This window comes from Pan paniscus, chromosome 1, assembly GCF_029289425.2.
Source record: "Pan paniscus chromosome 1, NHGRI_mPanPan1-v2.0_pri, whole genome shotgun sequence".
NCBI classification, from domain to species: domain Eukaryota; kingdom Metazoa; phylum Chordata; class Mammalia; order Primates; family Hominidae; genus Pan; species Pan paniscus.
The window spans coordinates 199,713,085-199,728,638 of NC_073249.2; the positions used below are offsets into that span (position 1 = coordinate 199,713,085).

Sequence of the window (15,554 nt, forward strand, 5' to 3'; positions counted from 1 at the left end):
AGATAGTCCTAACAAACCACTGGAAGGTAGGAGAAAGGCATGGGACAGATTCTCCCTCATAGCTCTCAGCTGAAACCAACCCTGCCAACACCTAGATCCGACCTCCAGCCTCCAGAACTGTGAGACAATCAATTTCTGTTGTTGCAGCCACCCAGTTTGTGATACTTTGTTACGGCAGCCCTAGTAAGCAATACAACTACTTACATAGTAGCCAGGGGACTCTCTTCACCTGTTTCCTCATCTGTAAAAGTGGAATTGTAATAATGTGCCAGGGTGCATTCCAAATAGTTTACACGGATTGTCTCAGTCATTACATCATCCCTCTGACATAGTCACTATTACTCTCTCTACTTAACAGATGAGAAAGTTGTGAAACAGGTTAAGTAACTTGCTCAAGGTCACACGGTAACTAAATACATAAACTAATAATACATTCTTCACAGGATTATTCGAAAGCCCTTATGAGACTGCAGATGTGGACGTGAAATCGTTTTGTAAGTAGTCGGCATTTTACTCGCGTTAGTGAGGTTCTCTGTATATTCAGGACTTTTTTTTTTTTGTCATCTCTGACTCTCCTTCCTCTTCCTACGCGATACTTCCTTCCCTCGGCGACAGGGGCCGCTGCGCTGGGCGGGTGCCGACGGTCTCTCTAGCCCGCCGCACCGGCTGCTCGCTGGTGCCTATAAGTGACAGCGCCGGGCTCAGCTAGGCTTCAGTCTGCTGCCGCCGGGGCCGGGGCTAGGGTTAGTGCTGGAGCTGGGCTAGGGTTAGTGCTGGAGCTGGGCTAGGGTTAGTTCTGGAGCTGGGCTAGGGTTAGTTCTGGAGCTGGACCAGGAAGAGCTGCAGCTGGGCCGGGGCGGAGCGCCGCGCCGCGCCGGGGCCGCGAGGAGGGGCGTGTTGCTGCTGGCCCACCGCGAGCCGCCCCCAGCCCGCGCCGAGGCGCCTTCCCGCCAGGCCGCCTGCCTTCCTCCTCTTTCCATTTCCCCGGAATCTCAGCCCGGCGCGCCTGGACCCCTGCCCCTCTCTGGGTGGAGAAGCTCCCGGCCGCTTCCCGGTTTCACTCCTTCTCAGCCTGGGCTCCCAGCCCCCTCTCTCCTTTTCCTGCACTGGGTCTCACCCCCTTCGGTCCCCTTCCTTTAGCTCAGGCTCCCTACCCCTTCCTTTAGCCCACAGCCCAGAGTCCCAGCTCCTCAGTCACTTTCCTCAGCCAAAGGTCCCAGCCTTCCCTCTTCCTTTCCCTTGCACGGGTCCAGCCTATCCTGCCCCTTCCTCTATCCCTAGGGCTCAGTTTCCCACATCCGTCCTCCCCCTTCCCAGGCCCGGAGTTCCAAACCTTTTGGTCTCCTTCCGTGGTCCTTCCTGGGTCCTTGCCCCCTTTCCCCACTTTGGAGTTCCAGATTGCAAACCCAGCCTCCCTCCACCCCCAGAAAATTGCTTCCATGGAAATGCCTCTCTAAAAGATGAACTTTTCCTAGAGACTACGCCAGTCTCTCTTCCCACTTGCTGACCCTTTGCTACCTATGTGCCCGGTTTTACTCTCATTTGGGTAAGGTCGAGGCCGGCTCTGGAAGCAGCACCATGGTTCTGCGGTCTGGCATCTGTGGCCTCTCTCCACATCGGATCTTCCCTTCCTTACTCGTGGTGGTCGCTTTGGTGGGGCTGCTGCCTGTTCTCAGGAGCCATGGCCTCCAGCTCAGCCCAACTGCCAGCACCATTCGAAGCTCAGAGCCACCACGAGAACGCTCGATTGGGGATGTCACCACCGCTCCACCGGAGGTCACCCCAGAGAGCCGCCCTGTTAATCATTCCGTCACTGATCATGGCATGAAGCCGCGCAAGGCCTTTCCAGTCCTGGGCATCGACTACACACACGTGCGCACCCCCTTCGAGATCTCCCTCTGGATCCTTCTGGCCTGCCTCATGAAGATAGGTAAGTCCCGTTTGCTCCGATGCTGCGGCCGCCACCAGACTGGTGAGCTTCTTGCCTCATCTCGCACCATTTGAGGCTGTCCAGGAGTAAGGATCTGAACTACCCCCATAAAGTAGGCAGTCTCCATCCTGCCACCTTGGTCCTTCTCAGGCTCCAGTTCTGTGGCTTCTGATCTGTGATCTGAGGCTTCCCAAGATTGGAGCCAGCACTGTGCACAGAAGAGAGCAGGATTAGAGAATGGGATGCTTCTGATCCTAGGTCCCTTCAGTAAGGCTTCCACGACTGGCAAGTCTCCTCTGGCTGGGCCAGACCCCCAGGGGAGCCAGGCACCCCGCTGTGTGTGAGACAGAAAGGAGTGTCTTCTGGCGAGTGGCACATTCTGCTCTGTCAACAGCAACCAGTGCAATTTATGACAGGCTTCACTGGAGCGTGTTCCAGGATGGAGTATATTTCTACTTGGCCTGCTTGAGGAGTTTAAGCATAGTGGAGACCTGGGCACAGGAAACTTACAAGTGTGGTGGAACACAGGGGATCCCCATATTCCCACCTTTCCTTCATCTCCAGAATGTTACCTGTCAGCTTTGCTTGTCCAGGCTAGTTAGGAGCCCCTGAGTCAATTTCCGGCCCAGGAATGCCATACTTTATAGAATCTGTGGAACAAGGGGCCCTGGAAATTTCTGAAGTCTGTTTTGGAAGTGGAGGGAGAGTAGAGGAGGTTGAGGCTTGGTCTGACCCCAGCTCACCCCCAGGTCGCTGCCTGGCTGTGTCTCAGGGTGCTGTCTGGCCTGCTGCTCAATCAAGTAGATGAGGTACATGGGGGAGCCTAGGGATGTTCAGGCGTGAAGAGACTTTGAAACCTTCTTTTGGGGAGAAGGAAACAGACAACTTATTTGCTCTCAGAGTATTGGTCTCCCTGCTAGGCCTGAGCACTGTTCTGCTGAGTGATTGGGGGAGCTTACTGGAGCCTACATTGCCCAGAAGTCCCTGAAAGTGGTGTTCAGGGGGACTTTGACAACTGCCTTTGCATTTTCAGCTTGCCCCCAGCTGGCTGTGGAAGGCATGAGGTCCTGGGACTCTGCTGTCCCCTCTGCCTGAGATTTGGGTTTGGGGATTTGGCAGGAAACCTTCCAGCTCTCCCAAGGACATGCAGGAGCTGAGCGGTGCTGCCGGGCTGGTGTGAGGCAGGCTCTGGGACATGCTGCGGGAGGGAAGTGGTGCCTCTAATTTGATAGATCCAGGAGCTGGGTTCCTGGTGCAGGGCTCTTGTGCCAAGCTGGTCACAGTAGCAGAGCCTTACATGGAACTAAGCCATCAGCACCTATACCCTGATGGCAGTTAGCTTCCTGGAGAGAAATCAAGGACTGGACAAGGGGAGCCATGTGTACTGATTCTGACATAAATGCATGACCTTGAATAGCTGAGGCCTTTTTCTGCAGGTCTCCCTCACCTGTGAAATGGGTAAGACTCTCAATTTGACCACATCAATTGAGTCATGAAATGTCGTCTGATTTGCTGTAAGAAGCTGAAGTGACAGTGATGTCATTTGACTGTGTGAGACCAGGAGGAGACCTCACAAGTGCAATCTATAAATTGCCTCCTGTCCCAGATCCCCTCACCTGCCCACCACACCTGGCATTACATTAGGGCATTCAGGGCTGGCAGACACACTTTGAGTGTCAGTGGCTGCTGGTGGGATGACAGCATGACTGCAGAGACCCCACTCTAGGCAGTCAGAAGTTTGTCCCTGCAGGCCTGGTATCTCTAGTGCTAATGAGGTCAGCTTGGCCTGGCCTGCTTTGTCACCACCCAAGTGCTGTGCCCGGGACCCTGGGCAGCTGGAGAGCAGAGATGGTGTCATGGCAACAATATCAGTCTAGAAGTCAGGAAAACCTGGCTTCTCTTCCTACCTCCCTCTGTCCTTGGACCAGTCACGCCTCCCTACCCATCAGTTGATCTTTGTGGTCCCTTCCAGGTGTGATATTTCTGTCATTCCACTGACTCTGGAAACTCTGGCAAGTCACTCAGCCTTGGACCTCAGTTTTCCCATTGTAAAATGATGAGGCTGGATGTGGTCTCCTTTCCAAAAGTCTGTTTCTGCCTTGGAAAGGCATTTTTCTGCCTCCGAAAACAGGAGTTCTAGCATCTGGCCATGAGTGGAGAGAAAGGTGGTCTAAAGATCTGAAGAGTCCCTGTTCAGGCCTCAAAAATGAAAGCCCATTTTTCCCAGCTTCACCTTTGCAGTGTGGAATTCAGCCACCACTCTGCCACTTAGCAGCATCTCTGAGCCTCAGTTTCCTCATGTATAAAAGGGGAACTAACGCAGTGGCTCACGCCTGTAATCCCAGCACTTTGGGAGGCTGAGGCAGGGTGGATCGCCTGAAGTCAGGAGTTTTGATACCAGCCTGGCCAACATGGTGAAACCCCGTCTCTACTAAAAATACAAAAAATTAGCTGGGCATGGTGGCGGCTGCCTGTAATCCCAGCTACTCCGGAGGCCAAGGCAGGAGGATCGCTTGAACCCAGGAGGTGGAGGTTGCAGTGAGCCAAGATTGCGCCATTGCACTCCAGCCTGGGCAACAAGAGTGAAATTCCATCTCTAAATAAATAAATAAATAAATACATAAATAAATACATAAAAATAAAATGGGAACTAATAGTATCCAGTTATAGTGCTATTAATGTGATTATTACATAAATAAATGCACATAAAAGTTTGTATACACAGGAAGTGTTCAATGAGTGACAGCTGCCCCTGTTAATATTTTAACCACCTACAGCAAATGCATCCCTACCTCAGCCTCCTACAACCTTCCTCTGAGCTGAAGGATTACAAATCTCTCAAACCTAGGCTGCCACCAATGTCCTTCCTTAAGGTATCAGGGTTTCCATGTGTCCTATACTGTTCACTTGAGCTGGTCGTGGCGGGAGGGAAGATGGCACCAGCTGCCTTGTGGGGATAAGGGTGGGGGGCTGAGGCCATGCTCCCTCTGCACTCTCAGATACCCAAGAGCCTGGGAGCTGATTTTGGGGTCTTGCCTATTCTCTCAACACCCCTGCGTGGGTAGGAGTTCCGTTGGAGCCCTCATTCTGTCATCTATGGCAGCTGCTTCCCTTGCAGGTTACCCCTCCTATAAGAATAGAAAGTGCTTTGCAGTTCTCCTTCCTACCCTAACCATGGAGCAGAGCCTCAGGTAGACTCTTGCAGAGACTGGGGTGGGAGGAGCAGGGTGGGAGCTGAAGTTCTAGAATAGTTGCTTCTGGGTTCTAGTCTACCTCTGACTCAGTGGGTGACATTAGGTAAGTCACCTTCCCTCTCTGGACCTTTTTTCTCTCCCCAGCAGTCAGGAATTCTTGCTTGTCCTTGGTGGGGAGGGGCCAGTGGTGTGAAGAGGATTTAGGCTATTGGGAAAACTGTGGGAATGACTCCAAGCCTTAGGAGTTAGGTGCATTCCCCACCCCACATTGTGCTGTGGACCCCGCATGAACTCTGCTTTGTTCCGAGTTCACCTGACTCCCAGGCTAGTACTTATTCCAGAGGAGAGTCTCACTGTAACTCAGCTCACCACTGGCATCTCCTGCAATTGTTTACCCATGTTCCTGACCCAGAATGCCTGGCAGAGGCCCGGGAGCCCATAAAGCAGGTATTCATCTTGTCTCCTGACCAGGGACACAAAAGGCTTCTTTTGTCCCTTTATATCTTATAGCTTTTTTTGGTTTTGGTCTTTGCAAGGCGAATCCTGCCATCTCCTCTGTAGATTAAGTCTGTGAATAGGGGAGATGGGGTCACTGCCCACTTCACATGCATGGATATCAGACCCAGCAACTGGTTTCCTATAAAAATGACACTAGAAGGTGCCTCTCTCACTTCTCAAAAGAAGAGAAGAACAAATAGCCTAAAGGTCACCTTGAAACTGTCTCAAGAAGCCCAGATAGGACTCTGTAAAAAGGAAGCGATGACCTTTTTCTCTTTGGGAAAATAGCAGACTGACTGCAGAACAGTGGGAGGGAGGTCAGCTGGGGACTGGGAGGAAGGCGTCAGGTAGGACATGTGTCTCTAGGAGTGCCAAGGCACTTAGAGGGCTTAGTTGGTCAGATTGCCCAGACTTCATTCAGCTGAGCACCCTCGAAGTTTGCCTTTCCTCTCCTTCCAAGCCAGCCCCATGGCGTCCAGCCCTGGTATAAAGGAAAGACGTAGTCAGAAGCCCTGGGTTCTGCTCCTGATGCTGCCTCTCAGTACCTGTGTGACCATGAACCTTGAGGTTCATGCACCTCATTCTCTGAACCTGACTTGCCTCATCCTTAAGACCAACGTAGAGGCTGAACGTGGGAATGCCTGGTAGAGTGCCCAGCTCACTGTAGTAACTTTCAGGGCCGTGCAGATTCTTCCCCTTTTGGGAGGTCTTCCCAGCCCACAGCAGTCACTTTCTCTTTCTCTCCCAAACCCTTTGCCCTTATTGTTTATCCATAACATTGGCATTAGGCCTTGCCTGCCCTGTGACATCTCCTGTGTTGAACGGGTGTGTGTGTTTTAATAATAGTTGCCACTTGGTATCTACAGAGTAGTGTCAGGCACTTTATAAAAGCAATCTTATTTAATCCCTACTCAAATCACATGAGATAAAAGCTGTCTCTGTTTTGCAGATGAGGAAATGGCTCAGAGAGGTTATCTTCAGTGATGTCAAATTGCTATTTATTGTCTGTTCGAGTCTTGGCATAGCCTCCTAGAGGGGTGCAGCTGCATCTCCTGCCTCTGGCATTCCCGCAGCAGATGCACACGGCCCTGCACTGAGAAGTGCCCAGCTCACTGCACCTGCACTCAGGAATTGTAGGACTCCCTCTAGGAGTTGGGCACATGTCGTTGGTGGGAGCCCTGTCCCTGCCTTGAGAAAGCTGTAGGTGTTCTGTGTCCAGCTGTGCACCTGTCCTTTGTTTTTGTGAGTCTTCTTGGATGCACCTGAATCCTGCATTCAGGGGGCCTATCCCTTGTTCTCTGCTAGCGACCCTGCCTGCTATCTCTCTTCCGGTGCCCTCTCAGCCATCAGACCAGAGCTTGCTTCTTCCCTGCTTGGGCAGGGAAGTGCCAGGTAAAGGGTGGTCTCCTTTAGCCATGAGGGGTGGCTGACCTTATGACCTTTCGCCGCTGAGCAGAAAGGTGACAGGCTGCTTTTGGTTACCCTCAGGGCCCAGCAGAGTCCCCTGAGAGGCAGCCTCTGTTGGGAGCAGGTGGCACAACTTTGTTTAGCTCTACAAGGCAGGAGGAGTTTAATAGTACTTCTCATTAGCACTGAAATTTGTTTCCAAAGCACTTGCGTGTACAATATTTAATTTAGATCTTCTCAGTGGTCCTGTGGGTTAGAATAGCATGTGGTATTGATGTGTTCATCATTTTACATCTAAGGAAATGGAGCCTTCGGTTGTGACCTGCCTGAGGTCACTTAGCAAGCCTGGGACTAATCACTCAAGGCCAAACTCTCTCCTGCCAGGCCAACATGCTGGGTTCTTGTTGGATCAAGGGGGATGAGAGATTTAAAGGGGCTTTGAGGAGAGTCAATGACCAGACACATCCACATTGGTAACCTGGATTGTTGTCAGGAAGGACACCTGTTCCTCCTGTAGGCAGGAAGGGCTAAAGGGTCTGGGTGGTCTGGAGCCTTGACAGTTTTGGCTCAGCTCCAAGTTCTTTTCTACAACTTGAACATACCTGTATTTGCATGAAGGAGGATGAGGGCCAGAGTCGCACTGGGGACTGACATTCTCATAGCCCTTATCTGTGGAGCAGCAAATCTTTGAAATGGAGGACTTGTCCTTTCTCCCAAAATGTTGCATGCCCTCTGGGAGAGAAAAGGAGAGGCAGAGAAATGATTACAATGGAAAACATGCAGGATGGGGTGAAAGGTTAAGATACCTGAGATCTAGTCTCAGCTCTCTGTTGCCCAGCTGTGTGACTTTAGGCAAGGCATAACCTCTCTGAGCCCCTGTTTTCTTTTTTCTTTTTTTTTTGATACAAGAGTTTCGCTCTTTTTGCCCAGGCTGGAGTGCAATAGTGCAATCTCAGCTCACTGCAACCTCTGCCTCTTGGGTTCAAGCAATTCTCCTGCCTCAGCCTCCTGAGTAGTGGGGATTACAGGCATGTGCCACCACACCTGGCTAATTTTGTATTTTTAGTAGGGATGGGGTTTTGCCGTGTTGGTCAGGCTTGTCTTGAACTCCTGACCTTAGCTGATCCGCCCACCTTGGCCTCCCAAAGTGCTGGATTACAGGCATAAGCCACTGCTCCTGGCCTGAGCCCCTGTTTTCTAATTGATAATATAGATACTTAATTTTTCATTTTGTTTTATTTTGTTTTTTTAGAGATGGGGGATGGGGGTCTTCCAATGTTGTTGTCCAGGCTGGTTTTGAATCCCTGGCCTCAAATGACCCTCCCGCCTCAGTCTCCTGAGTAGCTGGGATTATAGGGATGAGCCATCACACCTGACTCCCTATTATTTTATTTTTATTTATTTTTTTGAGATGGAGTCTCACTCTGTCTCCCAGGCTGGAGTGCAGTGAGGCGATCTCGGCTCACAGCAATCTCCGCCTCCAGGTTCAAGTGATTCTCCTACCTCAACCTCCCAAGTAGCTGGGACTACAGGCATGCGCCACCACCCCCAGCTAATTTTTGTATTTTTTTCTTTTCTTTTCTTTTCTTTTTTTTTTTTTTTTTTGAGACAGAGTCTCGCTCTTTTGCACAGGCTGGAGTGCAGAGGCATGATCTCAGCTCACTGCAACCTCCGCCTCCCGGGTTCAAGTGATTCTCCTGCCTCAGCCTCCTGAGTAGCTGGGATTACAGGCACCAACCATCGTGCCTGGCTAATTTTTTGTATTTTTTTTTTTTTTTTTTTTTAGTAGAGACAGGGTTTCACCATGTTGGCCAGGCTGGTCTCGAACTCCTGACCTCAGGTGATCTGCCCGCCTCAGCCTCCCAAAGTCCTGATATTACAGGCATGAGCCACCGCGCCCGGCCTAATTTTTGTATTTTTAGTAGAGATGGGTTTTCGCCATGTTGGCCAGGCTGGTCTTGAACTCCTGACCTCAGGCGATCTGCCCGTCCCGGCCCCCCAAAGTGCTGGGATTACAGACATGAGCCACTGCACCCGTCCGGTAATTGGTGATATATTTGTTAAATACTTGTTAATTAGCTGCCACTTATTAATTTTTTATTTTGTTTATTTTTGAGACAGGATTTCGCTCTGTCTCCCAGGCTGGAGTGCAGTGGCGCAAAGACGGCTCACTGCAGCTTCAACCTCCCTGGCTCAGGCGATCCCCCCACCTCAGCCTCCTGAGTAGCTGGGACCACAGGTACAGGTCACCACATCCGGCTAAGCTGCCACTTATTCATATCTAGTTTAGAGGTTGTGAAAGGTACTTGCACAGCTAGAAAACATTGGGGTTTAAGCCCAGATTTGTCTGACTTCAGAGCCTGTGTTCTTTTCATCCTCATGCCCTGATTCCAAGGGCCTTTTCAGTTTAGAAATTTAATTTTTCCCATAATCATTTTGAATTGGGGGAGATTTAAAGACTTTAGTATTTTGAGCCTTGGCTGCTTTCTGTGGATCACTTCTTGGGTTTGGGGAAAAAGCTGACCCACTCCAAGTCCCACTGTGAAGCAAATAACCTTTCTCGGAGGTGGCAGCATGCAGAAAAATACAGGAGTGACGGGGAACTAGAGCTGGGGGCCTGAGGCTGTCTCTGGGAATGCCAGCCCATACACAGCCTCCTTTCCTCCTCACCGCCTCTCCCACCTGCCCCCTTTCCTCCTGAGGCAGGGAGAGAAGGCTCGCTCAGCACACCCAGGACCTGGGTTATTCCTGAGTCATCCATCGCCTGTGTGGGCCTCATTTTGCAGCACTCGCTCCCCCTGCAAATGTCTGAGTCAGGCATGTCTCCCCAAGGTTGTCTGCACACACTGCACTGGGCCAAACTGTCTCTTTAGATGCCGATAAACATCAACTGATACTTTAAAGCAGCCCGTGATTATATGTTGGTATTTTAATCTTATGGGCTAATCTAATTTTAACTGAACTAAGTTTTGGGTTGGGCCTGGATCAGTGGGCTGCCCGCCTTCCCTGGGATCATGCTGACTTCATTTTCTTCCCCCTAAAGCTCATCTAATATACAGAGCCGATTTTGGGGTCTATTAGGCCAGACCTGAGCCCTGAGTTATTATACTACTTGCCAAGAATCCAGAGTTCCCCCAAATTACCCCAGCAAATTTTTTCCTGAAAAGATATGTCCTTAAGCAGTTCTAACTGAGATTCAGGATGAAAAGCTCTGTTCCTTCCCAGGCCCCCTTCCCTGTCCCTTGGGAAGCACTTACCCCTAAGCCCAGACTGGCCTTTCCACAGTGCTGAGCCTGTTTGAGACCAGGCCACAGAAGGCGGAGGAGTGATATCACAGCTGTGTGTTAGAGCCCACAAGTTCACTTAACCAATAAATAGCTAACACTTGCATAGCATTTGCTGTATGCCAAGTGAAGCTGGAAGAGGCTGTGTCTTTGCATCAGCCAGCCAGGACCAAGAGCAGCTCGCTAAGATCCTGGGTGGGAGAGGCAGGTCAGCTGAAATCAGCTAGCAGGCATTTAGCATATGGCCATCAAGGAACAGAAGAAGAGTAAACCCAGGCCCTGCTCTTTAGGAGTTTCCAGCCTGCCAGGGCTGGGCAGACTCCTGGCAGAGGCAAAGTACAGAGGGAGCAAGCAGTCCCTGAGGACTGGGGTGTTTAGAGAAAGCCTCTCAAAGGAGGTGGAACATTAGTCTGAGTCTTGAAGGATGGAAAGGAATTAGATAAGCAGGCTATACTTAGTACCAATTTCCATAAGAATGTAAGCCTCTTGAGGACAGGGACTTTTTTTGTTCACTTTCTTTTTTTTTTTTTTCCTTTTTCCTTTTTTTTGAGATGGAGTCTTGCTCTTCGCCTGGGTTGGAGTGCCAGAGTGCAGTGGCGAGATCTCAGCTCACTGCAACTTCTGCCTCCCAGGTTCAAGCAATTCTCCTGCCTCAGCCTCCAGAGTAGCTGCAGGTTCAAGCAATTCTCCTGCCTCAGCCTCCAGAGTAGCTGGGATTACAGGCTTACATCACCACGCCCAGCTAATTTTTTGTGTTTTTAGTAGAGACGGGGTTTTGCTATGTTGGCCAGTCTGGTCTAGAACTCCTGACCTCAGGTGATCCACCCACCTTGGCCTCCCAAAGTGCGGAGATTAAAGGCGTGAGCCACCACGCCTGGCCTGTTCACTTTCTTAGCTGTGCCTGGCACAGAGTAAAGGCTCCATAAATATTTGGGGAAGGAATACATGAATGAATATGTGATTGACTTCAGTGTAAAGATAGGATCCCTGCAAAGCCCTGGGGCAGACAAGAAACCAGTTTGACTGCTCAGACAGGAGGGAGAGCAAAGGTTGCAGAGGCTCCTTGGCACCAGACTGCCAAGCCAGGGAGTTTAACTGAGCTCGCTGGGAGTGACACTCACAGAATGATGCCTTAGGCGCCAGCCAGTGTTTAAGTGGTGCTGCCTTGGCCACCTCCCTCGGCTTGGCTCTAATGGAGGGTCTGCAAGGGCATCCTCTCTGGGCCGGGTGGGGTCTCTCTGGGAAGATCTGGATCTGTTTGGTCTGCCCTCAATTTGTGTAAGTAAAAGTAAGATACCAGAGCTTCCTTGGGGAGCTGCCGAGAGCCCTAATTGAATTAAGCTTTTCCTGGGAAGATTCCTCAAGCCGTAAACTGCACTGTGACTGTGAATTAATGAGACCAGTGGCTTTAAACCATACAAGAAGGCAATCTTGTTAATTTATAGTTGTACCTGGACAGGTTTACTTATGGCTTCTCTTTGCTTTAATGTGTGTTGGGAATGGGTGGGCTGGGCCAGAATCTCCTTTCTATGGCAGATTTATTTTTATAATATGAATAAATAAAACATGTCAATGGTAAAAACAAAACAACAAAAATAAAACCCAACAGTACAGAGGGTATTGAGGTGAAAGGGAAAAGTCCCCCTCATTACTTCTCTGACCACCCCCACTGTCATACATTCCAGAGGTTACCACTGTTAACTGTCTTGTCCATCTTTTTTAGAAATTCTCCATGTATATATTGAGTATGTGAGTGTGTGTGCATGCAAGGCAAATTTAGTTTTCATAAAGCCATTGCATAAAGGAAAAGAGCTCTAGGCTGGTAACTGGGGACCTGGGTCCTAGTCCTAGCTCGCCTCTTTCCTGCATATTGACCTTTGCTAAGCTATGTTTGCCTTCCTGGGCCTTAGTTTCCCTATCTGTCGATTTCATCTTGAAGGGCTCTCTGGGGCTGTCCTGTGGGAAAGGCGGTCATTCCAGGGACGCCTCTGTTCCGTTGAGGCCTAAGCAGACTGTGAGGCCCTCAGATGGGGAATTCCACAGCTCTATCCTTTGGGAGTGGGCCAGTGCTGTCATTGAGCCCTGGCTTCAAAGCACAGAATTCAGTACAAGTACAGATCATGGTCATCTCTAAGTCCAGCTGAGGGTTACAAGGTTGAAGAAATGAGCCCACAGGGAGTCAGCTTTCTTGCTGGGGAAGTGAGACAACATACAAGGGAGAAAGCACAGGTGGGAAATTGTGTGGTTCAGGCTGGATGCTTGGGGGAATCAGAGGAGAGGAGGAGAGATGAGGGAAGCTTCTTGAAGGAGGCGGCCTTGAGAGGTGGGCCAGGGGTAGAAGAGGAACATCATTCAGGAGGGGTTGCTAAGGGATTCTGGTTTAGGTGAGAGGATGGACTGGATGATCTGTTGTTCTAGGATCTAGGTTTCTAAGATTGTTTCTGAGTCCATGATAAAGTTTGTGGAGCTCCCAAAATAGTCTGCAGACAGTTGTATATATGTGATTTTATCAAGGGAGAAGGCCCATGATAGACTCAGATTTTTTTTTTTTTTTTTTTTACACAGTTGATTGTCAGTGTGTAAGCCACAGATTCTGAAGGTTAAGAGCTTCTGCCTTTTGTGTGGTGGGAACTTGAAGAAGGGTAGAGGACTAACTGGTCTGGGATGAATCCTTGGAGGAGGTGGTACTTAATTCTGGGATGAGTGGGGTTTGCCTGTGGGACTGCAGAATACCTTCCAGGCAAGGAGAAGGACCCCAGAGTGAGTAAGCTGTGTCCTGAGAGAAGGGAAGGGGAAATGAGTCCTTAAAGTAGAGAAAAACTTTTCTAGGTTGGAAATCAAAGCAGATGCAACATGCTCCGCCTACACTGTGCAGCAGGGAAGGTACTGGCTTCATTATGCCCTCTGGGTCTTCTGGGTTGCCATGGTGAGCCCAGCTCACACACAGTAGGTGACTCAGGCCACCTGCCCATTTCCCTAAAGCGGCTAGGGCCCAGGCATACCTCTGAGGCTCTGCTAGTGGGGAAGCAACCACCTTTGAGGCAGCAGACGCAAGAGAAAGCCTCTGAAGGTGGACAGGCTTTGAGGATGCAGCTAGGAAGCCCTGACTGGCCTCTGCTGTTTCCTGGACTGAAGGTCCCTGTTCTCTGTTCTCACTCTGCTTCTGGGAATGAAAGTATAGAATATTCTAATTCTAGAATGTTAGAGATGGAAAAATCCTTATCATAGCTTGTAACCCCCAGGCCCAAAGGGAAATGGAGATGTTTTGATCAAATTCTCTGTTTTTCCAGTTGAGGCCCAGAGAGGATTGGCCCCAGGCCACTCGTGAATTAATGGCAGAGTCAGTCTTCTTCCCTGCTCTGTTAACTAACTCAGGAGTCCCTAGGCAGTAAGACCTGGACAGTGGACCGAGAGGAGGGGCTGTGGTTTTTGGCTTGGATATTGGTAGCATTGGCAAATCTCAGTTCTTCCAGTGGGCCCTTTAAGCCTAAAGAAGGGCAGCTTCCTCCTGGGGTATCTATTAGGGAGCTGTCCTTGGCAGAGAAACCATTGGTCCTTACACTGGTCCTTACAGGGGAGCCAAGTACAGGTCTTGGGACCTCTGAGACAGCCCAGAGGCTTCTGCCTTCACCCATTGAATCCCTCAGGTCGTGTAGTCCATCACAAGCCAATGTTGAACTTGGGTGCTGTGCTTTTTATAGCATCTTTGCCATCAAGCCAGGGAATAAGATCTTATCTCCCCGGTGGCCAGGACCCACAGGAATCTGGATGCTGTACCAGGTAGGCGTTATGCCAGCATGAGGCGGGGCCAACTCACCTAACTGGGCAAAGCCTAAGACTCAGGTTACAGCAAGATGGGGGAGGGGAGCAGGCACCCTACCCCACCTGCTTCCCTGACTGAGCACTGCCTGCCTGGCTGGTGGAAGGTGCAGAGATGCATGAGAACTGCTTCTTTTACCAAGCTCAACGACTTGTTTGAGAAATGCGGTACAGATGCAAAACAGTCAGACAGTAGAAAGGAGGTGTGATTTGAAGTGCAGATGGAATTCTACAGGAGTTTAGAGGTGGGAGAGAGAACTTCGTACCTGGGAAGATCCCAGTAGGCTGTGCAAGTGACCACTGAGCTAGGCCTTGAAGTATATGTAGGATTTAGATGAGATACTTGAATGAAATCTCACTGGGCACAGCCAGAAGCTTCTACTTGGGGCAGAACCTCTGGATTGCAGAAGAATGTCCCAGAGCAGTTCCCTTTGGAAACATGCCCACAGGCATGGTGGTTAGAAAAACAAGCTTTGCAGCTTGACAGACCTGGGTTCAAATCTCAGCTCTACTACTTTGTAGCACCGTGACCTTGGGCAAGTCACTTATCCTGTTTAAAAAAAATTTTTTTTAATTTTTTATTTTGAGATGGAGATTCTCTCTGTCACCCAAACTGGAGTACAGTGGCACAATCTTGGCTCACTGCAACCTCTGCCTCCCTGCTTCAAGCGATTCTCCTGCCTCCCGAGTAGCTGGGATTACAGGCTTGTGCCACCACGCCTGGCTAATTTTTGTATTTTTAGTAGAGATGGGGTTTTGTCATGTTGGCCAGGCTGGTTTTGAACCCCTGACCTCAAGTGATCCCCCCAGCTTGTCCTCCCAAATTGCTGGGATTACAGGCGTGAGCTGCCGTGCCTGGCCTGTGGAGGTGACCCGCCTGGTGTCATATAGCCTGACTGTGGCAAAGCTGAAGCTGGACTCCAGGACTTCCCCTTCCAAGTCCTGTGCCATTTCTCCTACATAACATTTATGTTATGTTATCCCACCTAGCTGGAGTAGCAAGACTGATCGTCTGAAACATTTAATGAGCAAAGCGTGATTTTGTATGACAACTTGATGTGTAGCTATAAAAGCACTCAATTTTGCAGAACAGATGATGGTTTTAAAAATAGTCCCAGCTATGATAAGTGCTAGGTGAGTGATGCCAGTATTAAGGGGAAAAGGTGTGTCCTTTTTAAGCTACATCACCCTGTCTGAGCCTCAGTTTCCCCAGTCTAAAGGGGGGGGGTGATGTCTGTAAAGCCCTGAGCACATTGTAAGTGCTCACTAATGGGAGTTGCTACTATACCTGGAGCCTTAAAGGAAAAGGTGAGGGTGGGGTCAAGCACTGGAGGATGGTTTTAGGTATATGGACTGGAGGGCATTGGGGTGAGCTGAGTACTGAGGTTAGGGGTGCAAATGAGACCATGAGCTGAATTGTCT

The 15,554-nt window shown here is 50.1% G+C and overlaps 1 protein-coding gene across 2 annotated transcripts in view; it reads left to right on the forward strand.

Annotated features, from left to right (window-relative positions):
• The first annotated feature begins 677 nt into the window (after positions 1–677).
• Positions 678–15,554, forward strand: part of SLC9A1 (solute carrier family 9 member A1) — a 59,110-nt gene continuing 44,233 nt past the window's right edge. For both annotated transcript variants that reach the window (XR_610288.5, XM_003809423.6), the window contains exon 1: positions 678–1,930. Coding sequence is in view for 1 of the 2 variants with exons in the window: in XM_003809423.6 (XP_003809471.1) it covers positions 1,579–1,930 (352 nt within the window). In the remaining variant the exon portion in view is untranslated. The remainder of the gene's footprint in view (positions 1,931–15,554) is intronic.